We start from the raw sequence: 22,532 nt of genomic DNA on the forward strand, positions 1-22,532 counted from the left end.
CTTATTAAGGAGAGGGTTTGAAAGACTGTAAGGATAGGACAGAGGCAAGTGCTTTTTAGATGTTCATATAAGTAAGGGCTTTACTTATCCTGAATGTGAATCACATATGCCTATACGGAGACTACCCAGAGTCTCTGAGGGCTCTGCTACATCTCAGCCAAACTGTTTAAACAGTAGACTGCTGGGCCAGCCATGGTTCTTCAGTGGTGCTTGAGATCTGGGGGCTCAAAGACGGCCTAGGAAAGGTCACCTACCTTCCCGTTCCACTGGGACTGTGTTTCTGGAGTGAGAAATATCTGGGGTCAAGGCCAAGAGTTAGCTACATGCCTGTCAAGCACATATAGTCAAAATCAAAACACTCACCAACTACTCAGATGGGCCAGGAAGGACTAATATGCTCAAAAGATGACTGTACTCTTGAAAAATGCTCATGAATCACACGCTGAATATTTTGAAAAATGTTAAAATTTATTAATAGTTAACATCACACAGTTAATTCAACTAGTCCTTTATTGTACATGACAACATCTTCACTAGACTGAGGGCTCAAGGATTTGAGATGATCTGCTCTTGAGCACATCCCAGTCAAAGACTGAGAGTCAATGTATTTACATGGGCAAAGCAGCGTCAGCAAGGAACCGTCACCTAACCGTGGGAACACAAACATTCAAACTGCATTTTCCAGCTTTCCTTTTTGGAAACCAATGACACGTCTTAAATAGCCACACACACAGCTCTACCTTTTAAAATGTGCAATTTCATAGATGGTGCCTAATTTTCAAGTTTAAAAGTTAAGGTTCATTTCTATTTCTTGGGCATCCTTTAATGATACACAAATCTAGACACTGTTCCAGTACAAGTTTGATAAATGTGCAAAAATTGGGTGCTATTGAGTTGCGTCTTTCCATTTTTCTGTTTTGATCCTCGTATCCTACTCAACATTGTTAAAAGGACATCCCCTCTTTATTATGAAGTATTCAGGTTTAACGTGTGGGGGTGTGATCATTTTAGGGCAGAAGTGGGCTTTCAGATTCAGAATTAACTGCACTCTAAAGAGCAGGGTAAGGAAGGTTTTATGTCTCCCCTCACCACCCCCCCAACCCCGCACCAAGCAGTTTGGAATAAACACTTCTTGGAAAAAACAGCTCAGTGTAAGGAAGTCTGTGGACAACACCTCTTGTAGAACATTTACAAAACAAATTGAAGGCGAACTTTGCTAGGAGGGCACAAATCCACCAAAAGTGTTGTTGTTGTTCCTGAAGTTTCGTTTGTTTGATTGTTTGTTTTGGTTTGGTTTGCTATCAACAATTAGACAATTTTTTCAATGTTTTTGGTGGCTTCCTTTATATTGTTAGAGAGGTTTAAAATACTAATAACTGCCCTAAGGATGAAGATTTCTAAGCAGAGTCTATTTGAAATGATTCCTGTTTCCTTTGTTAGCATCTCATGTAATATGGCTCCAGGAAAGCCCCTAGACTGAGCATCCAGTTAGCGTGGTGTCTCCAATCCATAGCCCCAGCCTCCTTCACTCTGTCCCCAGCCACCTTCCAAGTTTCTGAGTCTGCAGGGAAAGGAGCTGGCAAGGAGCTGCTTGGCCATTCGCTCACCCTAAAGAGGCTTTCCTTCTTTTCCTGAAGACGAATGAGGTATTTCTAGGAACCAATCTGTATCTTCATCTCCCATCCTTTAACTACACTGATCTACTAATGAGACCCTGTGTATTTACAGACATAACAAATTAACATATAAATACGTTACATACAACCGATCGTTACGTACAGTGTCAAAATGAAGGAGCAGATGTACTTCATGAACTAAATAAATTTCAAATATAAATTAAAATGAAAATACAGTGTTTCCACCTCTGCAGGAAAAAATTTTTAAACAGACCAAAAAGTCTTCCCTCCCCCAAAGGTCCACTGCTTATGGATGACTTGTGAACCCACGAGGAGATGTGACAACAAGCCCACTCACAGGACTCTTGGCTTTGGTTTTGCTTGCTCAGACTCAGGATGCTTTGATTCCAGGAACAGCATCCACTGGAACCCACTAGGCAAACGCTTAAAGATGAGGTTGAAGAGGGGCTGCCACATGGCTATCCATGGGTTTCCCCTACATTACCGCCCCTCCTCCCTGCCTATGGGAGAATCAGGCTCAAGTCAGTGGAGACCTCCCAGATCTCTGAGAGGAGAAATAGCATCAACTTCCATGCTGGGGGATGCTCTCCACCTAGAAATGTCATGTTCAGGCTCCAAGGTGAAGCAACCATATTTTTTCATTAGTGTCCCCACCCTGTAGGATTATACAGGGACATGGAATTTGGCCAGGGGGATTACTAAAGGTTAAATTTTTTTTCAAGTTTTAAGAGAACCAATGGTAATGGTTGTGACAAGTGGGAACAAATCCTTACTTCAAATTGTGTTTATCTCAGGAGGGCTAAGCCTTGGGTATCAAACTCTACAGTGAGTAGACAGAGACAAAACCCAGTCCAATAAGGTCCTCTCTGCCAAGGAAAAGCCAAGGGGTCTGTCTCTGACACAAGGGGATCAACTTATAATTTAAAGCCGGAAAGAAGGGAAACCAGAGGAAGTCCTTCCAATTTCAGGGGCTCTACCGCTGTCCAGCCTCTCGGATGCGGCAGGCCACAGCAGTGATGAGAGCCGCCCCCTTCCCACTGCCATCCTCCGACTCCAGGAAGGACACATCACATTTTGGAGCCAAGTCCTTCACCGTCTCGTGCATGACTTTGGCAAAGCTGGAAAAGTTGGGAAGAAGACAGAAAAAATACCTTAGTCACAATTGATTTGTGTCCTCAGAGATGGGACCCTAAGAAGTGATGCTGGAAACCCAGGAATAATTGAGATGGGAAAGAGGATGACAGCTACCATGTAGGAAACATTGTGTATTCTGTTTCAGAAAACTGAAACTTGGAGAGACTAGCAACATGCCCAAATTCCGTGTCACAGTGGGCAAGTGGGAAGCTAAGATTCAACTCTAGGACAAAAGTCTGAGATTCTGGCAAGCTGTGTTCTTAAAACTAAGCAGTGAAAGAGAAGTTCAACAGTCATGGACGCCACAAGCACACCTTGCAGAAGTGTATATATAACCTGTTCATCAACTCTGGAGGGAAGGATGAAGCGCCACATGTGTGATATTCTATTTTCCAGAGGTCTTAACTCACATCACACTCATATCTAACCCAAAATGTCATTAAAGGCAAAAGGAGCAGACTTAGGAGGGTCTGTTGAGAACAGAAATCACAGATTCTTCCTGATATGGGACTAGAGGAAGAAACCGTTTGTCATCATCTCCCCACAATAGCAGGGATGAGTTGCTCCTCCCCATCTGCAGAGCTGAGAACAGGGGCTCCTAACACCAAGCCCCAGTGCTGGTGGCTAGACTTCTGTCCCCCTTCCGACCCTCACTTGGGACTAAGGTTTCTATTTTCACAATGACACTGATCATCAACAGAGAAACTTGGAACTTCTCCTCAAGGTCCAGTCTTTTCACTAACTGTGTAGACTCTGGGCAAGTTTCTCAGCTCCCTGAAACGATCATGGTGACAGCAGGTGACAATTCAATCGATGAGTCTCTCCATCCTACCTCATGTCCAGGCAAGGGGCACAGCTCTATTCTTTTAACTTCTAGTTGAAGAGCTTCTAGGGGAGAGGGACTGAGGCACTTCCTAATTTTAAAACAATTTATTCAACATATGCAAGTGAGGGAAGAAAGGAGAAGAGAAATAGTGATGAGAGGAGAAAAGGGAGAAGAGATGGAGAAAGACAGGAAAAAGAGTAAAAAGAAAAGGGAATTCAGTACTTCCATACCACGGGCGAGGGTGGAAAACTTCTTCTACAGAGGGCCAGACGATAGGTATTTTGAGCTCTGTAGGTCATATGGTCTGCTGTTATAACCAAAAGCAGCCATAGACAACACATAAACAAGTGGGTGTGGCTGTATTCCAGTAAAACTTTAGTTACAAAAACACTTGTGGCTATAATCTGCCAACCCCTACCCTAGACTGTAGAAAAAAATCTTGATCCAGAGTCCCAGCATACATTTACTAGAATGTTGACAGGAGCACTGCTTGTAATAGTCAAAACCTAGAAATAACCCAAATATTCATCATTAGAATAAATTATAGTATAGTCATTCAAAGGTATGCTATACAACCTTGAAAATGAATTAACTATGATTGCAGACTTCAATGTGGATGCATCTCAAAACCATAAATGTGGTGTGAGAAAAGCCAGTCACAAAAGAAAAGATGTCATATGGTAAGTTCAAAATTAAGTAAAACTAAACAATGTAGATGCATACGTAGATATATGGAGGGGGAAAAGAAAGCAATAGACTTAATCACCCCAGCACTCACTCATGGTAGGGGGGAATGAAGGGTGCAGTTGGGAGGGGCTCACAGGGGGCTTCCTAGCTGGGTGGTAAAACACAGACCTACTTCTAGTTATTAATCTTTAAACTATAATATATATATATATTATGTACACTCTTTGGAATGTCTGATAATTTGCCATAAAATAAAGAGAGAGAGAAAGGAGAGCAAGGAAAGGATGGTGAGAAAGAGGGAGAAAGATGGGCAGGAAGAGTGGAGATCAGGCACTCACTGAGGATGTAGCTTGTAGAGGGTCCCGTCCACGCCCACTGTCACTTTGAGGGTGTCCAGCCCACGGTTCTCTCGTATTTTGTCCACCACGGCGGCCATGCCTGCACCACAGAGCTGGGCTGCCCGCCGCGCCACCACAGTGCACACCTCCTTGACAATGATGCTGTCATCACAGGTGCTCTCGAGCCCTAAGTGGTGCAGGATGGCACGGACCTGCAGCAGGGCCAGGCAGTCACTGGGCCAGGAGGAGACAGTGAGTGGTCAGTCACATACCTAGAGGGCATGGTGGCCTGCCACTCCGGGGCCTGGCTCCTTCATCAGAAGTGGTTCTGGGGGACCTGGCCTTCCGAGAGCTGGGGGTAAAAGCCACTGCCCCTGAGAGGTGGTTCCATTCTTAAACTCAGTTCAGGAACTAGTGCTCATCTCACTGACCCTCACAGAGAGAACACGAAGAAACAGCTCCTTATGCCACTTTGCCCAGGCAAGGTAGAGCACTGCTGCTACAAAACTGACACTCAAAACAAAAGGAAATTCACTGTCCATGTATTCCACTTATTTGGAAATATTGACAGTAAAGACAGTGAGGATGCTCGTATGCGACAGTTTTCAGTTGCAAAGCCCTTTCCTGTCCAATCTCTCATTGTTCACAGGTCAGCAGGACAAGCATCACCCACCAACATTAAATGCCTGGTCTATTTCTACTCCCCCACTCTGGGTTGTCTGAAATCTACTTGTGCACTATTGATGAAACAAAGATAAATAAAACTATAAGAAGAAAATAAACAGACATGCAAACTAGAACAATATTCTATTCACTGGTGCAGATGCCCTAGGGCCCCACTCATGTACGCCAACCAGTTCCTGTTTTCCTATATGCATGAGAGTAATAATGACACAGCATTAATTTTTAAAAGGCTCTGAAATTCGGTATTCTAATTTGGAGCAGACTTCTCCACCATTAGACTGGAGGAAGAAGGCTTTGCTTTAATGAGCCGCCACAGGGCATGTTTCTGCATTGCCTGACATGCCAACCTCACTCAATCCTGGTTGCCTTATTACTGCAGCCAGCAGTTAAGAAGAACCCTTTTGCCAAGCATAAGTGCTTTAGTGGGTTATCTTCCTCCGTGCATTCCAATTTACATTGTATGAGCAGCTATATTTCTTTCTACCTTTGAAATTGGTCTAAAACCCAACAATACTTCTTTGCACAGGCTCTTCCAGCTTACCATGATTTTTCATGAGAATATTATATATTTTCCCTTAAAATGCCAACTGTTCATAACGTACTTTAAAACAACACTATATAGATACAAACACGTGAGCTACTAAACTGACCTTTATGTAAGCCACACCCTGATCTTACTTGAACTGTGGAAATCCCAGCTTGTCTGTCCATGAAAAGGAGGAAATACAGTCTATCCTATTCCAGGCCCTAAATTCTCACCTCTCAATCTGAGACAGGAACTTGGTTTCAAAGATTCCCCGTGTCTTGAGCCGCTCCGAGATGCGGCCACGGAAGAGCAGCCCATGTTTGGTGAAATCGATGAGGATGTTACGAACAATTTCGCCCAAGTACATGCCACTGATCATCTTCTCGAACCTGCAATGCAGGTAATGTTCATGGAGGTTAAGAAGGAAGGTGGTGGGATGTGCTGAGATACACCAGCCCCGTCACCCTCATTGCATTAGAAGGTAGAAGGCATACAAATTCCCCTTCGTGGGAAGGAAATGCTATTTGACTCACTGAGGCAGGATTCCTGGCATCCACACATACTGACTCATAGCCTTCAGTAAAACGTGTCCTGAGGCCCAAGGGGTTCCCTGAGATTGACCCCATTTTGTGGTTTCATTTCCCTTCCAAGGCTTATTCCCAACTCCTCAAGAAGGAACGCACACCCAAACCCCACCACACTTCCAGAAGGGTAAGATGCTGTCTTAATCCCCTGCGTTGCTGAGAATTTAGCATGCTTTCTCTTCAGCCTAATCACTTATTGCTCAAGTAACTAGTGCCAGCTGGAGACCCCTGTTCTGGCCACTAGAACGAAACATGACTACTCAATGGCATGAGGGTCTTCTGGCTCTACCTAGTGCCTTTAAAAAGTCAATGTTCTCAGTTTCAACCAAAACCCCATCATCATTCAATCTTGTCTTACTCCAGCCTGTTTCTTTCATTAATGTTGCCTGCCTGGCTCCTGGAGGCATTTTAGCCTGTGACCTCTACTATAAACAAATATTTTGCAAAGTATATTCTGCAGAAGTATGGTCCCTGATTAATCTAGTTAGGAAACACTACATGCAACCTCTTCCTAAGGGGATCCCACCATACCAGGGGCTTTGTGATGCTGGGGCTACCCCCTTGTCCAGTATGACAGTAGAGGGTGCCATATACTGGATGGATGGAGGAGAAAGAAGTTTGCTTCTATTGCTTCCTATTCCCAGCAATGCTGCTTCCCCCTGATGGCAGCAGGTGGTTCAGCTGTCTGTTTTTCCTCAAGTTCCAGATCCAGGTTTTAATACTCTCTCCCACCTGTTCTCCTAGTCCTCAGGGTAGGAGCTGATTGCTACATGTACTAACTGCTCCTCAGCATCCCCTTTTTGTCTTTCCATCCCTCTAAAACCTGTGTGACCAGTTCCCTATGTGAAATTCTCCTTGCAACATAACTGTTGAGATTTGTTTTCCCAACTGGACTTCAAGAGCCTCACAGTCCAGCAGGGGGAAGAGGACTTAACCCAGAACTTTCCAGATGTATTCGACAAGAAGCCCTTTCCAAAGAGATCTCTTCTATTAACATCTCAAGAGAATGAGTGTCCCGGGATTTGCTGCTGTGGAGGACCAGATCACTCATCACTGTTCAGCTCTGAGATGAACGTACCGGGGCCTACATGCAGTTGGGTACCTACCTCTGTTTGCCGGGGTTGAGGGAAAGTTCATCCACAGCTGCATCAAATTCTGTGCGGAAGTCATCTAGGCATCCATTGTCCCCAAAGGCCCCCCACTCCATGTTGACACACATCCGCCCCTCCTCCCCTTCCACCAGCTCAACATTCCGCATCTCCTCCATGTAGCAGGCATTGCTGCCCGTGCCTGCCAATCAAGAGATGTCAGTCAGGGCCTCACTCTGCACTTTCCGTCCCCCCACCCTAGGTTGTGTGTCCCCACACAGGAAGGACAGCCCGAGCCCTTACCAACAATGAGGCCAACTTCACAGTGAGGGTCTTCATAGCCACAGGTCATCATAGTCCCAACTGTGTCATTCACCACAGCAACTACCTCCAGGTCAAACTCCTGAGAGCAACAGCAGATCCCAATCCACAAATGAACCACAATATTCTCCCTTCAGACCCTTGCAAGGGAGATTTAAATGTATCTAAAACATTTATAAGGCAGGGCTCATTTTCTCTGCTCAAATATCACCTCTTCAGAGACCTGCCCTGGTTATGCTATTTAAAAGACTGCCCTTCCCCAGCCCACTCACTCTGTCCTCACCCAACTTCATCTTCCTTCATAGCTCGAGAGCACCTGACATTAGCTCATGGGATTGTTTATATAACAAGAGCTTTCTGTGGGCGTTCCTGAATCCCCAGTTGCCAAGAGCAGGGCTTGACACACAGTGTACACTCACCAACTGCTGAAGGACTAGGTTAACTCTCCCTTTGACCAACACAACCGCACTTAACACTTCCCCCAGCTCTGAACACCCAGATCACTTGGGGCCTCATGTCACGCCTCTCCCACCTCTCGCCGGTGGATGGCTTCCTTCAGCAGTGTAACCACGTCCTCACCCTCGCAGCCAGATGCCTTGTAGCCTTTAGTCCACTTGAGGAGGATGCTCTAAAAATCACACATGGGCAGGGATGTGGATATCAGAGAAGGGCTCCTGGGTCATTTTCTAGTTCACAACCTCACAGGTTATACAGATGCCCTTTAAAAACCAATCATCTCACCCACAAATTATTCTAAACCTGTTTCACCTACTAGGAGTGCCTACTATGCAACAGGTACTGGGCTAGGCACAACCCATGTGTTACAACGTTTAATCCTCACAGCACTTTTGTGGAATGTTTATCATTATCATGCCCATTTTACAGGTAACTGTAGCTCTGGAGTAACTTGCCCAAGGCCTACAGCTTGCAAGAGAGGAGGACTCACCCCCAGGCCCACCAATTCCGATGGATGGGCTCATAAGCACCATACGACTGCCCCTGCCAAGGAACTAAGTTCTATACGCTTGTTTCTTTCACTGGGAAAAGGAGTTTGCCCTGTACATCGTACAGAGGGGCGGGTTTGTGTCTCTAAATTTTCAAACTCTAGTACGAAGTGAACAAGTACCCTTCGCTGTGTCAAAGGGCCCTCCAGGAGCAGATACATGGTGGCTTTGAATATGGAGGACTGTTTCATATACTGTTCCCTCGTTCCCTCTTTGCTGCCATAGCCTATCAGGGAACAAGCATCAAGGACCCCCAGGCCCCCTTCCTGAGAGGTCAGAACCTATAAGTGGGCTGTGTGCTCGCTATCCACCCACTTGTATTGTTTCTCCATGACTTGCTTGGTTGTTTATACCAACCAGCTTGGCATTTCATGGCCCAGGAGTTTGGTCTCACAAGTCCCGCTGTGTTCAGATCCCAGGAAATTCGGAAAAACAAAGTACAATCTCAGCAGTGGCCTGGTTTACACACCCACATCCAAACAACTATGTGCTTCTCTCCACCTGATTTTCTTGTCTACGGATTAGCTTGACGTCTCTGATGAAATTTTGTATTTGGCACTTTCAAGCGTACAGAATGTTCAAATTACGTTATTGCAGGTGGTCCTTAATAAGAAGACATGGAGAGGCCCCAACAGCTGAGGAGAACTGCCCGTGGCCACCAGCTAACCCAGGCAGCTTGAGGCCTCTGGACCTCAGCACCTGCTGGTTTTCCCATCAACAGGGTGACCTCAGCAGAGCAGAATCCAGCTTACAGACAACAACAGACGAAACCCGGCTTCTGCTTCATTTGTGCTTAGTTTTCACAGTTCTAGACTGAATACATGCTCCTTACAGAAACTTAGAACGTATGGTATAAAGTCCAATACAATGACCTGGAATTTTACAATTCAAGCACTAACAGAAACAGTTAACATGCCGTGGGAGCCACTAGATAAATATATAAACATGTATACATGTTGCTATACTTGAAAAGTAAGATAGTGTCTGTTAAAAATATTTCAGTAGGAAAAGTCTGGAAGCATGTACACTGGAACGTTATGCTTTTATCTTCCTATTAATCACGTTTTGTATATTTCTATATGATAGAGATTATACTTCGATTAAAAATATTTCTTTAGTCTTACCACCAGTGTTCTCCCAAATCATTGAAATTCCTTGAAAAAACTAGTTGCTGATATGAGGCAGTGAATGACTCATGATTTAACTATTTCCCACCGTTGGACAACTTGGTTTGTTTCTAATGACTATTATAATAAGCAATGTTTCATTAAATATCACATAAATATTTATACACGTTTGATAAGTCCTTTTGGTAAATTGATGCAAACGTGAAGGCTTTAAAACCCAATGCACTGACACTGAAAAAATATAATATGTTGAGACAAAGAAGTTGGAAAAGCTAAAAGCGATACTGGACTAGCTAACACTGGACAAATGTTAACAGCTGTTGGGAAATACTGGATTAGGCAGGGTTTTTATTGCGGGACTTCCTAAAACCTGAGGAAGTGCACGTGCTAGTGCACGTGGTGAATTTAACTCTCAGAAGGGAGGAGTAGGAGGCATTTACAAAACTCAGCTGAGCAACGTAAGGCCTCCTGTTCCGGGGACGCTGTTGGAAACGCAGGCCTTTTCCCGCCACTGGGCCAAGCCCACTGTACCTATGACTGTTCCCACCTACACGCCTTTCTCCATACTGCCGGGCCTGCCTGCCTTTCTTCCTCAGCAGCTCATTCTTCTGACCAAGTATTCCTCATGCCCTCCAGGTATGTGCTCAGATTAACATCATCCTCGGGGCTTCATCATTCCACTGCTGCCGCATTCCGAAGAGCAGCTCTTGCTTTCCTGAGCTTGCTTCCTCAATCCAGTTTGTTTGTAGGCACCTATAGCAGGAACCATGCCCTTTGTACCCTGGTAACTCCATCCACAGCATATGTCCACCTGTACCAAGCATGTAAGCTTCTAGAACACCGATCGAGACAAACAACCGCTTAAATAAGAGTATTCTGATCTAACATGCCAATCATCTACCCTGAGTAAGCCTAGGCATTGCCTACTCAGCTCTCCTACACGTCAACACACCCATGTCCAGAATATGTGGGAGCACCAGCTCTTCAACAGCCTGCTTCATTCATCCGAGGCAAGGTGACAGGGAATGAAAAGCAAAGGTGGCACTAGAGAAACACCAGGGCAGCCAAGGGAGATGGAGTGAAATGTCCTGAGCCCAAAACGGGAGCCTCAGGAGCAGCTGAGCATAATTGACAGCATGGACTCAGGTGTCAGGAAACCGGAATGAAATCATGACTTAGCCACTCCCAAGCTATATGACCTGCAAGATAGTTGGCATCTCCGCAGACATTGTTCTCCTTTCTGCAAAACGGGTATACAAACACCTACCTTATATGGTTGCTCTAAGGGTTAAATGAGATTACGCACACAGGAAGCCTAGGAGTACCTCGCATAAAAGGCTTTAAAAAGGTCAGTTGTTGATATTATTATATTAGCATCATCATCATTATCCCAAAGATTGTTACCTGCTTGACCTCTATCAGCTCTGACTTGCTCATTCCCATCAACAAGCCCTTCCCCATGATTTGTCACTCATGCCCTTGTTTTCTTCCTCTCAGCTCAGCATTCTCCCCTGCTCGAAACTCTGGCTGGTTCAGAGTCAGTACAGCCCATAGGAGAGTCCTCCAGGAAGGCACTATTACCTCGTCCAGGCTGTTCTGCTGGCAGGGGAAGGAGAAGGTGAAACCCAGAGGCAGGGACACGCCCTTCATGCCCATGTACTCAAGGAAGTCGGCAATGCACTGGACGATGTGGTCAAAGAGCTGCAAGCAGAAATTGGGCTCTGAGAGGAGGAACCCTGGCCCGGGCGTGCTGCCCCACCAGGGTCTGAGCACCAGCTCGAGGCCTCCACCCAGGAGAAAGGCCAGTTCAGGCACGCACCTAAGCAAAGGCCAGCCCAGGGCCCTAGCCCATGTAGCCCTCCCCAGGACCACGGGTGAGCAGAGAAAGCACTGTCCTCCCAGGTGAGAAGTGGGTGTCTCCTGGGGTCCCCTCCCAGAGGTGCCACCCTGCATCACCTCATCCCCTGTGCCGTGCATGACCTCCCGCGGGATAGAGTAGATCTTGTTGTGCATCTCCACTCCACGTCGCTTCCCATTCCGCACGCGCACCAGCAGGACCCGGAAATTGGTACCCCCAAGGTCCAAGGCCAGGAAGTCACCTTTCTCTGGAAAATAAGCCCAGGAAGATGGTGGGTTGGGGCTGGAGAGAGTGACAGTCTAAACACCTTCCCCTAGTGGGGAGCTCTCCCAGGAGGCCCTGGACAACCTCAGGGTGATGGACTGTGAGCTCCGCCTAATGATAAAGAAAATAAGATATCTGGGGCCAGAACCCTGCTGGCTCCTTAGTGGCTCTCAAATGAATTCAAGTTGTGGGGCCCCAGGAGTCACAATGAGCTCCAGAGCTCCAGAACACAGGAAAGAAATGGTGATACAGTATATACTCCAGAATATCCAGACACGCCTCTTGTACTAAATCAAAGGCCACCTCATATAAGGCTCTAGAATACAGAAGGAACAACAGAGTCCAACTCTTTAAAGGAAACTGAAGGGAAATGTTTCTAGAATGAGAAAACCCTCCTTTTTAGCACAGTCACAACGCACTATGTGTGTCACACACAGTTTCCATGCAACCCTCAGGCAGCCCTAAGAGGGAGGCATTGCATTCCCCTCTACGGAGGAGAGAGATCTGGCTGTGCTCAGGGGCACACAGCAAGAAGATGGTAGAGCTGGGACCGAGTCCCAGTCTCCAGCTCTGGAACCTGTACCAGCTGTACCACACTGGACTGGTCAATGATCATTTTTCTGAATTGGGAAAAGACCTCCATTTCTTAGATTGCAAGACCTAGAGCAGGGGTCAGCAATCTTTTTCTGTAAAGGGCTGGGCAGTAAACATTTTAGGCCTTATGAGCCATAGTCCCTGCTGCAACCATACAACTTGGCCGTGATGGCGCAAAGCAGCCATAAACAGCATGTAGGCAAATGGGCATGGTTGTGTACTAATAAAACTTTATTTACAGAAATAGGCAGCGGGTCAGATTTAGCCCATGGACCTCAGTTTGCCGACCCCTGGCCTTATAAGAGCTAGCCCTGGAACCAAAATTCCTGATTTGAATCCCAGCTCTGCCATTTTTCTAGCTGTGTGAAGTTGGGCAGATTTCTTAATTTCTCTGTGCCTAGGTTTTGTGCAAAACGTAATAGCTTGTTAACAAACAAAATTAACTACTAATCTCTGTTAACAGTTAAAAATTAAATGAATTAATATCTGTAGAATGCTTAGAGAAGCATTTGACACATAGTAAGCGTTCATTAAGTATTTACTATTGTCACCATTCAGTTTTAGCAGAGGAATGCCTTGGCTGACGCCACTGAACACTAGAATTTCCCAGTACTATAGCTGAAGAAACATGGTCAACAGTCTGGCCTGAACACCCAACGCTAAGGCTAAGGGAGTCCTCCCACAGCGATTGAACCCTGTGGTGAGCTGGGTGGCAGCCCTGCCGCATACCTGTGCCATCAGGGGTGGCACACACATAGGTGGGCAGCATCTTGACGGGGGCAATGGTGTGAGTCTCCTTGCTCAGACCTCGCTCCATTTCTACCTTCATCCTCCTCTTGACCTCCAGCAGCTGCTCACGGCTCAGCTTCAGAGACTCCAGGGTCTTCTGGCGGGCTCGGTGTTGATCGGCCAGCCGGTAGGCCACTGCTGTCACCATGGCTGCCCCCTTGCCACTGCCGTCCTCAGAGCGGAGGAACCGGATGTCGCAGTCGGGCACCAGGCGCCGCACGGTCTTGTGAAGACGCTTGGCGAAACTGCAGTCACAGACGTGGGGTAAGAGGTGGGTGTCCACAGTTAGAGTCAATGGTACAAATGGTTGGGGCAGTAGCTCACCACCTCAGCCCAAATGACACCCTAAACATCCTCTCCCTACTCTTTCCCAAGTTAAGGGTCACTGTATAAAAGCTCAGCTATTCAACTGCGACCACCCTGCTAAAAGGAAGGGTGGCCTTCTGGGAAGCCAGTGTCGCCTGCATGCACTCACAGAAGACTCCCTTCCCATAGGCCACAGTTCCTTTGCCCAACTTATCAGCCTCAGGTGATTCTGACACCAACTACTATTCATGTTTCACCCTTCATTTCATTAGATGCTGCTTATGAAAGACCCAAAAAGGAAAAAGTCAAAATGCTCTTCTGGACTTTGGCCTCTCTTTGGCCCATTTCTGCCAACAATCCTAGAGGTGTCTGAACAGCTAAAGATAATAGGTGTGTTCAGCAAGAAATTCTTGTGTGGTGGCTGCTTGGAGCCATGGTCTCCAGGGCCTACTCCAAGTGTGGCCTATAGGCCACCGGCATCTCTGGGGGCTGTTAGAGATACAGGATCTCAGGCTGAACACAGACCTTCTGAATCAGAATCTACCTCTTAACAAGATCCCCAAGTAATTCGTGTACAGTTTAAAGTTTTTGGAGCTTTGGACTAGGAGCCTAGGGAATGGAATGGCTGAGACCTTCCACATCTACCTTCAGTTAATGAAGGCCCACTGACCTGGCACTCATATTAGGTGAAAATGATGGGATAGTAAGTGGGCACAATTGAGAGAAATCCTTCAGGTCCCAACTGAAATTTGAGTATTTCAGCACTTATGACCAAGGGATCAAAACATGGAGGGCAGGGCAGGATCAAATCAATACCCAGGTGAGCCAGAGAAGCTGGAAATAAGAGGGTGCAGAAAAAGAGGCCCTAGAAGCCAGGAGAGCTCTGAGTAAAGCCCTAGTTGGCAGCCTTCAGAAATAGCCTCTACCCATGCCAAGGAAAACACACTCATAGCTCCCGCTTGCCCCACTGGGAGCTTTTATTCTACAAAGGACCTCAACTCTGTGGTCCATCTCCACCACCCCACAGTGCAAAACCGGGTTCCTGTGGAGTCAGGTCTATCAGAGGTCCCGAATGCTGGCTCACTGGGGATGCTTCTTGTAGACAGAACCGTCCACCCCGATGGTGGAGCGCAGCCGCTCCTCGCCCTTGTTCTCCTTGATGCGCCGCAGGACGGCTGCCAGCGTAGCCGCGCACAGGCTGGCTGAGCGTGTGGACACGATCTGGCAGACCCGGTGAGTGGCCACACAGTCCTCCTGTGTCGGGTCCAGGCCCAGCCGCACCAGGATCTCGCGGGCCTTCCGGATGCCATCCTTCTCCCTGGGAAACAGAAACAGCGTGTGGGCAGGGGTCCACTCACTGTGGCCAGTGGGCGGGGTATGTGGGCCGACATAGAAAGCCCTCGGCTCCAGCAAACACTATGTCCCAGGGAGGGCAGACACCCACCTCACTGCTCTGTCCACCTATGGGGGGGCGGTGAGCAGTGAATAAGGAGGAGAGGAAAGCACAAGCTGAGTTCCTCTCCCAGACACACACACACACACACACACACACACACACACAGTACTTCAGGTGCCCAATTTTCCCCCAGTGAGAACAATTAATTTTTCTCACACACATCCTATGGGAGGACAAGGCCCTGGTCTTGGGGCGTTACGCACCAAGTTGTGTGTGTGTGAGTTTGCCTTTCTCAGGTTAGTGGGAATGGTTTCCCTCTGACCACAGGAACCCAGCTGTGGAGCCCATCCTATTTTCTCTCTATAAGGCAGTCAGAGTCTATTGCACTTCACAATGGAGTCAGCACTGCTTTACCTTGCATCTAAAGATGGCGAGAAAGGGTTGATGCCATGAGATTAGCCCTCTTCTTAGGGGAACTAAGAGCCACACAAATATGAATACTGTCGTCCCCTCCAACTTTAACAAGTAGGTACAGTTCCTTCAAGAATTCCACTTAAAACAAAGTCATGTGAACTGTCTCACTGCTCTCTTTAGCACCAAAATCACCTCCTCTCCACCATCTGGTCCCTGAGACAAGGCCTCATCAAGCGACAAGTGGGAGTCTCAAGGACAGGAAACCAGGCCCAACACTCTGGATATTGTTAACTGAAAAACAAAAATCAGGCCATCCTCACTCCCACTCCTGCCACTCTGTGAAGATGTAGGTAGGCCTCAGCCCTACCTTTTGGAAATAAATGGGTCCATCTCAGGGCCATCCAAGGACCTATTTTTCTGTTATGAAGCAGGGGTCAGGACAGAGCCCTTTTTGAAAATCACCAATAGGGAATGAGATGTCAGAGCTTCAGGAGAAGGGAAAGGAAGTAGATGCAAGTGAGTCATTAAAAGACCCACAGGGAGCCTCCAGGATTAAGCTTAGGTCCCTGGGCCAGGCAGGAACACAAGTGCAAAAGCACGAGTCCCTGCATGGGGGCCAGCTGTCCCCAGCACCATGAGTCACTTTGGTAGTCAGCACATTCAAAACAGACAAGAGTGGAGACTATCTGGCTGGTGACATCTAGCCACAGGCCTGCCATGTGAGGCCCAGGCCTCACACTGGGTGAGACCCTCCTGCCATCCACATTTGAAGGATCAAGGGCCCATGCGTCTTCCTCATTCCCCGGCCACCTGTCCACCCTTCTGGGGTCCCAGTGAACAGAGAAGGACCCGAAGCTTACCCTTCGATATCTGAAACATCTTTGGTCTCAAAGTGGCCCGTGGCGAGGAGTTCAGGGCTGAGCTTCCCCCCAAAAAGCAGCTCCTCCTTGGCCATCTTCACTAGGATAAGCCTCACGAGCTCCCCCATGTACATTCCACTGATCATCTTCTCAAATCTGCAGGGAGAGACACACCAAAAAAATTAAGTCTCTGCTGACAATGAACTCGCAACTTCCTTGTGGAAGCAACATGCACACACGTGGGGCTGATGCAGGACAAAGCGCTAACTTGTGTGGCACTGACTGGGAGTGAGAGATGTAGAGAAGTGATGGTATTTCCTTCTCTAGCAAGGAAATGCTCTTTTAAAATGAAATCTTATGTAGAACCTCAATGTTTATTTATAAGAGGAAAAAAAAAAGGTCAATCTGATTAAATTTGGGGCACAGGGCCAGCAACTCATCACCTCACACTGTCCCTCCCCTTGCAGGCCATTTGTGGATTCCTGAGAAAACTGTGAAAGCAACCTGGGGTGGGAGGATGATGAAAAAGAGTAGGACAGGCTGGGACAGGTGAGAAGGAGTACCAAGTGTCAGGTGGTCTTGGGAATCTGGGAGTGAGACATGTTGGAAGTTTCCGAGGAGGAAGGTGACGGGATAGCTGAGAGGGCAGTTGGGTAATTTATTTTTTCAACACTAGGTGACACTGTTTTCTTTACAAGATCGTCTTTCTGGCTTAGATATGTGACAGGAGAAACCAAGCCCTTACAATTCTTTCTAGCAAAAAAGGCCCTTTCTTGGTATCTTAGAAAGGATCTAGGTCCTAGAGAGAGGAGGCACGCAGGGCCTTGGGGCCCTAATCTACGCAGGCCTTCAGAGGAGGCCCAGAGCAGGGGTGTGGATGGGATTCCGATGTCACCTGGTGCAAACCAAAGAGAGGAAGCCGGGCCCTCGGGAAGTGACTTGCTCAAGACCCAAAGCCAGGTATGGCAGAACCGGAGCTAAGTGGAGAGCTGCAAAACTGCCTGAGCAGAAGGTATGTTTAAAATGTTTAAGCACCAGCACAGGCACGCTGCCTGAGAGGCAGCCCAGCTTCAACAGTAAGGAACTCACAGGTACTGCCTCGGCACCTTCTCCAACATAGCTGGTTCTACGACAGAGAGGGGAGGGGGCCAGTGGGGCTCTGAAGTGTGAGTGGTAAAAGTTTTTATTTCAGTTTTTAAAAACACTTTGTTTCAGTCAATGTTTGGAAAATATTTATTTAGAAACATATAAAGAGTGAAAAAAAGTTCCTCCTCAAGCCCAGTAATAACTTCAGGGACAGCTGACACGTTGGTACACGTCCTCCCAGCATTTCTTTTTTTCTTTTTGAGCAGTTTTTTCAGTCCATGAATTTCTCACCAGCCACGGCAGACACAGCCAGTCTATGAAATGGACTCATGTTTCAACATGTGAGAGAAGCCTGTGACTTAAATAGACTGTGCTTTGAGGAAGCAAGGACTCCCCCTGTAAAGAAAAGGACTCTCTTTTATAAAGCTGGTTTATAGGTTGGATTTTCCTCTCCAAGCAGGGATTGGTACTAGAAGATTTCCTACAACAGTCACAACACCAGTAAGACCAGAGTGGGCACGGGGATTCCCTGGTGGTCCAGTTGTTAGGACTCCACGCTTGCACTGCCGAGGGCCCTGTTCAGTCCCTGGTTGGGGAACTAAGATCCCGCAAGCCTCGAAAAAAGACCAGAGAGGGCCTGATTGCTCAAAACGTTTTGTAACTGCCTTCAGAGCTTGCAGCAATCCCTGTTTCAAGATCTTTAATAAGGACATTGGGCAAATGTTTGTGAGAGTGAAATAATGTTTTGTAAGAATCAAAAGTAACTAAAGGGCTTCCCTAGTGGCGCAGTGGTTGAGAGTCTGCCTGCCGATGCAGAGGACACGGGTTCGTGCCCCGGTCCGGGAGGATCCCACATGCCGTGGAGCGGCTAGGCCCGTGAGCCATGGCCGCTGAGCCTGCACGTCCGGAGCCTGTGCTCCGCAACGGGAGAGGCCACAACAGTGATAGGCCCGCATAACGCAAAAAAAAGAAAAAAAAAAAAAAAAAGTAACTAAAAACCAAGTCTGACCAGGTTGGAGAGACTTCAGGGGTCCAAAATGCTAGAGCCCCTCCTCCAGGCCACTCCAGGATCCTGGCTGGACCACAGGTCCAGGGAAGGTGGCCAAATGGGCTCCTTAACCAACTTTTCTACATGCCTTGGGTCTGGCTACGGCTGGAGCAGGAGGCCCTGGGACTGCTGCGACCCAGCCTAGCTCATAATAGGCAACGCTGCAGGAGTCTGAGTCAGGGCCTCAGCCAGTAATTAGGAGCCAACTCTGACAGCTTCATCCCCTGAGCAGTGACAGAGCTGGGAACTACAAAAGGAGCTTTCAGATCCCTAATCTTTGCCATCTCAACATGACTTTTCTTATGTGGTGCACAAACTGTTTCTAGGGACAGCTAACAAACTGAAGGTGGAAAGAAAGAGCAGGGCCGCACACTTCGAATACGAAGAATACGACCTTCTAAAATGACTGCTCTGAGAGATCCAGTCAAATCATTACCCATAATCTGTTTTGTCCGCTTGTCCTCTCTTTTTTAGCGCTCTCTCAGCAACTGATCGTCACAATGTATTAGGAAGCACAACATTCCCCTGAAGCAGTGGGTGTCTTGGCAACTTTTGGGGGCTATAAGGTTGTAAAGTAAAAACGAGAACCACCCCCGGACCTGGCCAGCCCCCACCTCAGCTCTGGCGCCCACCCCCTGAGCCCGCCGCACAGAGGGTGGCTGCTTACAATTGCTTCCCGGGGTTCAGAGAGCCCATGTCGATCTCCTGGTCAAACTCCGTGCGGATGTCATCAAGCACGCCATCATCCCCGAAGGCTCCCCACTCCATGTTGATACACATACGGCCCTCGTCGCCCTCCACCATGTCGATGTGGCGCATCTCTTCCATGTAGCAAGCGTTGCTGCCCGTGCCTGGACAAAACAAGGGACTGCTCGGCACCCACCCGCACCATCCTCCCCACAAATCCCACATGTCTCCTAAACCTCCGTCCTGAGACCACCCAGGGTGGCTGGGATTCCTCGGTGCAGACTCCCAACATCCCAACATGGTCCAACCCACTACCACCCACAACTCCACAAGTCCTGGCTCAGCCCTCCAAAGTGACCGCACCATTATCTTCCAATATGAAGTAGTCAATACAAAGGAACATCCAGGCCATGGACCCCTCCTCTCTTTGCAGCCCACCCCCGCAATCCATCGGCCAGCACTGCTCCTCACACCCAGTGCTCACGCACCCACAATGAGACCAATCTCGCAGTTCTGGTCATCATAACCACAGGTCATCATGGTCCCAACTGTGTCATTCACCACTGCCACAATGTCAATATCAAAGTCCTGCAGGGATAAAAGGGGGGCTTCTGACTTTCACTGTCACAGAAAGGTTACAGATGTGAAGATGAAGAGAAAGAGCAGTAAGACACACAGCTCAAGTGCAAGGCTAGGGCTGGAAACTGGGTCCAGATCCAGTCTAACAGCAGCATCTCACTTCCCGCCCTGCTGGTCCTCATCTTGGAGGGCTTCGCTGACAGCAGCCCTGCAGTCTAGTTCACAGCCATCACTGCACTGAGAAGAGCCCGTCTTATCATTTTCTTCTCATTCTCTTTTTTCTTTTCTTTCTCTCCCTCCCTCCCAGAAGGTCTTGTCCTTCTGTGACAAGACCTTTATCATGTCCTTTCTCTACCTTGTCCCACCCTGATATCAATATCATCCCAACTTTCTCATTTGAAAATGATATTCGCGTCTTCTTCAGATTAAGAACTAAAGGGTTTTTCTTGTACCAAGGCTAAGATTAGTTGTCCGTCATGCTAATATGAAGACCCCAAAGGCATTTGATCATATATAAGATCACTGACGTGCTAACTCTCTCAATATAGGTATGTCATTATGCAGCACACCTTAAACTTATACAGAGCTGTGTCTCAATAAAACTGGAAAAAAATAAAGATCATTGAGTAACATAGCAGAGAAGAAGAAAAGAAAACTTCTCATTAAGAACCACAAAAGATTCTCATGCTGATTTCAGGACAGACAGGGAAAGACTTCAGAGTGAACCCAAAAGAATGTAAAGAGCCTCCAGACCCCAAGCTCCTGCCTCCCCATCTCTGCTGCCCTACTCACCCCTCTCCTCTGGATGGCTTTCCGGATCAGAGTAACCACATCTTTCCCTTCCACACCACTGGACTTGAACCCCTTGGTCCATGAGACCAGGAAACTCTGGAAAAGGACCAAGGAATATTGATTCCCCACAAAACTCAACCACACTCCTCATCGTTAGTAGACCTCGTCCGTGGGGCTAAACTAAAGTCATGACTGAATTTGTATATTTCTTCCTGACTAGTCTAGGAAGGAGAAACTCTGTCAATGACCAAGAAAGGAGACTAAATGAATGATTTATTGCCCCCAAGAAGCGGAAAGAGCAGGTTGTAGAAATGCCAAAATAGGACACTTGTATCCTAACGTCATTAACTTTCAACGATGTCTATCATAACACTTTAGAACAAAGGAGTCCCAGACTAATATCTCACTCCTGTTTCCCTAAGAGGGATAAGGATAACGTGCAATGTATATGGTCCTGCAAATTGCCATTTGACAGTGATAAAGACCCCCTCTTCTCCGATACCCCTTTACCATCACTCTCACACATACCTACACAAACTCTCCCAGCAGGACAGAACTCCCAATACTCAAACATTGTCCACTCGATCCATCACAGCAACCTCCTTTACAACCTCCATTGTAAAGGTAGCAGGTGGCTCAGAGTTCTTCCCAGTCCTCCCAGTCCAAAGAACGAAGCAACAAAAGTGTCTGAAGAACTCATCTTACCTCGTCTAGTTTTGTTTGGAGACAGGGGAATGAGAAGGTAAAACCCAAAGGGAGCTTCTTGTCTTTGATTTGTAGCTTATCCATGAAGTTGGCCAGGCATTCAGCAATGTGGTCAAACAGCTAAGGGCACACAACACAGGGAGATGAGCAGGGAGGCAGAATAGCTTAGAGATTAAGAGCATAGACTTTGGGCTCAGAAAGGAACTAGCTTAGCTGAATGTGTGCAAGATATGTATCCCCTCTGAAGTTTTAATTTGTTCATCTACAAAATGGGGGTGATAATTGTACCTGCCCATGAGTTACCAAAAGAATTAAATGAGTCAATACATATAAGGATTTAACACTAGTTAGTGATTATTAAATACTGTCTTCCACTTAAACCATTTATCCAAACCACCGTCAAAATAACTGCATTAGGCAGGGTAAATCATAGCCAAAGCTAATCAGAAAGTCATCGCAAGCCCTGGTAACAGAATATCCTTTGGTGGCTCTGTCAGAACCTCCCTTGACATGGATGCACAGCTGACTGTCTTACCAGAAAGGGCAGCCCATCTCACTGCCAAGAAGTATTTTAGCATCCCTGTCTCTTGTGATTGGGGGAGGGGATGGGACATTCTCTGTTAGCATTCTATAAATGAACTTAACGAAAATAAGTAACTTTTATATTTTTCCTCCACTCTAGAAAACCAATTTCCTGGAGGCAATTCCAAGAAGTTAGTTTTGTTTTCTAACTTCAGTATGGAACATCCAAGTGAGTCCACAAAGAGCACTGAAGAATAAATAGGGTTTTATGAGTGGGCAGCCTCACAACCGTGACTATTCTAAGGAGGACCCAAGGCCCCTAAGAAAAATCCTAAGCCTAAGAAATCGTCCAGACTTTCAATCTGCCCCAAAGCTCGCAGCCCCATGGCTTCCTTTTTGCCCACTCAGCATCCCCAAAGAGAAATTGGTGACCATTCCAGACACTTAGAGACTGAGGCCAGGAACATTCTGGCGCAAAAAGTAAGCAAAGGTCAAAAAGACTGAGGAGCAGACATAGAGAATGGACTTGAGGACACGGGGAGGGGGAAGGGTAAACTGGGACAAAGTGAGAGAGTGACATGGACTTCTATACACTACCAAATGTAAAATAGATAGCTAGTGGGAAGCAGCTGCATAGCACAGGGAGATCAGCTTGGTGCTTTGTGTCCACCTAGAG

At 47.2% G+C, this 22,532-nt stretch overlaps 1 protein-coding gene across 6 annotated transcripts in view; it reads right to left on the bottom strand.

Annotated features, from left to right (window-relative positions):
• Positions 1-447: 447 nt before the first annotated feature.
• HK2 (hexokinase 2) overlaps positions 448-22,532 on the bottom strand; it is a 61,508-nt gene continuing 39,423 nt past the window's right edge. For 3 of the 6 annotated variants that reach the window (XM_089922927.1, XM_089922926.1, XM_022563028.2), the window contains 15 exons: positions 21,335-21,454; positions 20,630-20,725; positions 19,747-19,846; positions 19,239-19,422; positions 16,438-16,593; positions 14,852-15,085; positions 13,402-13,706; positions 11,913-12,061; positions 11,538-11,657; positions 8,358-8,453; positions 7,808-7,907; positions 7,523-7,706; positions 6,066-6,221; positions 4,623-4,856; positions 448-2,755 (listed from right to left, as the gene is read on the bottom strand). In XM_089922927.1, coding sequence (XP_089779053.1) covers positions 2,611-2,755; positions 4,623-4,856; positions 6,066-6,221; positions 7,523-7,706; positions 7,808-7,907; positions 8,358-8,453; positions 11,538-11,657; positions 11,913-12,061; positions 13,402-13,706; positions 14,852-15,085; positions 16,438-16,593; positions 19,239-19,422; positions 19,747-19,846; positions 20,630-20,725; positions 21,335-21,454 — 2,379 coding nt within the window. In that variant the 3' untranslated portion in view covers positions 448-2,610. Of the gene's footprint in view, positions 2,756-4,622; positions 4,857-6,065; positions 6,222-7,522; positions 7,707-7,807; positions 7,908-8,357; positions 8,454-11,537; positions 11,658-11,912; positions 12,062-13,401; positions 13,707-14,851; positions 15,086-16,437; positions 16,594-19,238; positions 19,423-19,746; positions 19,847-20,629; positions 20,726-21,334; positions 21,455-22,532 lie in introns of those variants that run through there. The other 3 variants (XM_089922929.1, XM_089922930.1, XM_089922931.1) reach the window with 2 other exon arrangements.

The sequence above is a fragment of the Delphinapterus leucas genome, chromosome 13 (assembly GCF_059928025.1).
Source record: "Delphinapterus leucas isolate spDelLeu-1000000601 "Yukka" chromosome 13, BTC_Dleu_Yukka2, whole genome shotgun sequence".
NCBI classification, from domain to species: Eukaryota; Metazoa; Chordata; class Mammalia; order Artiodactyla; family Monodontidae; genus Delphinapterus; species Delphinapterus leucas.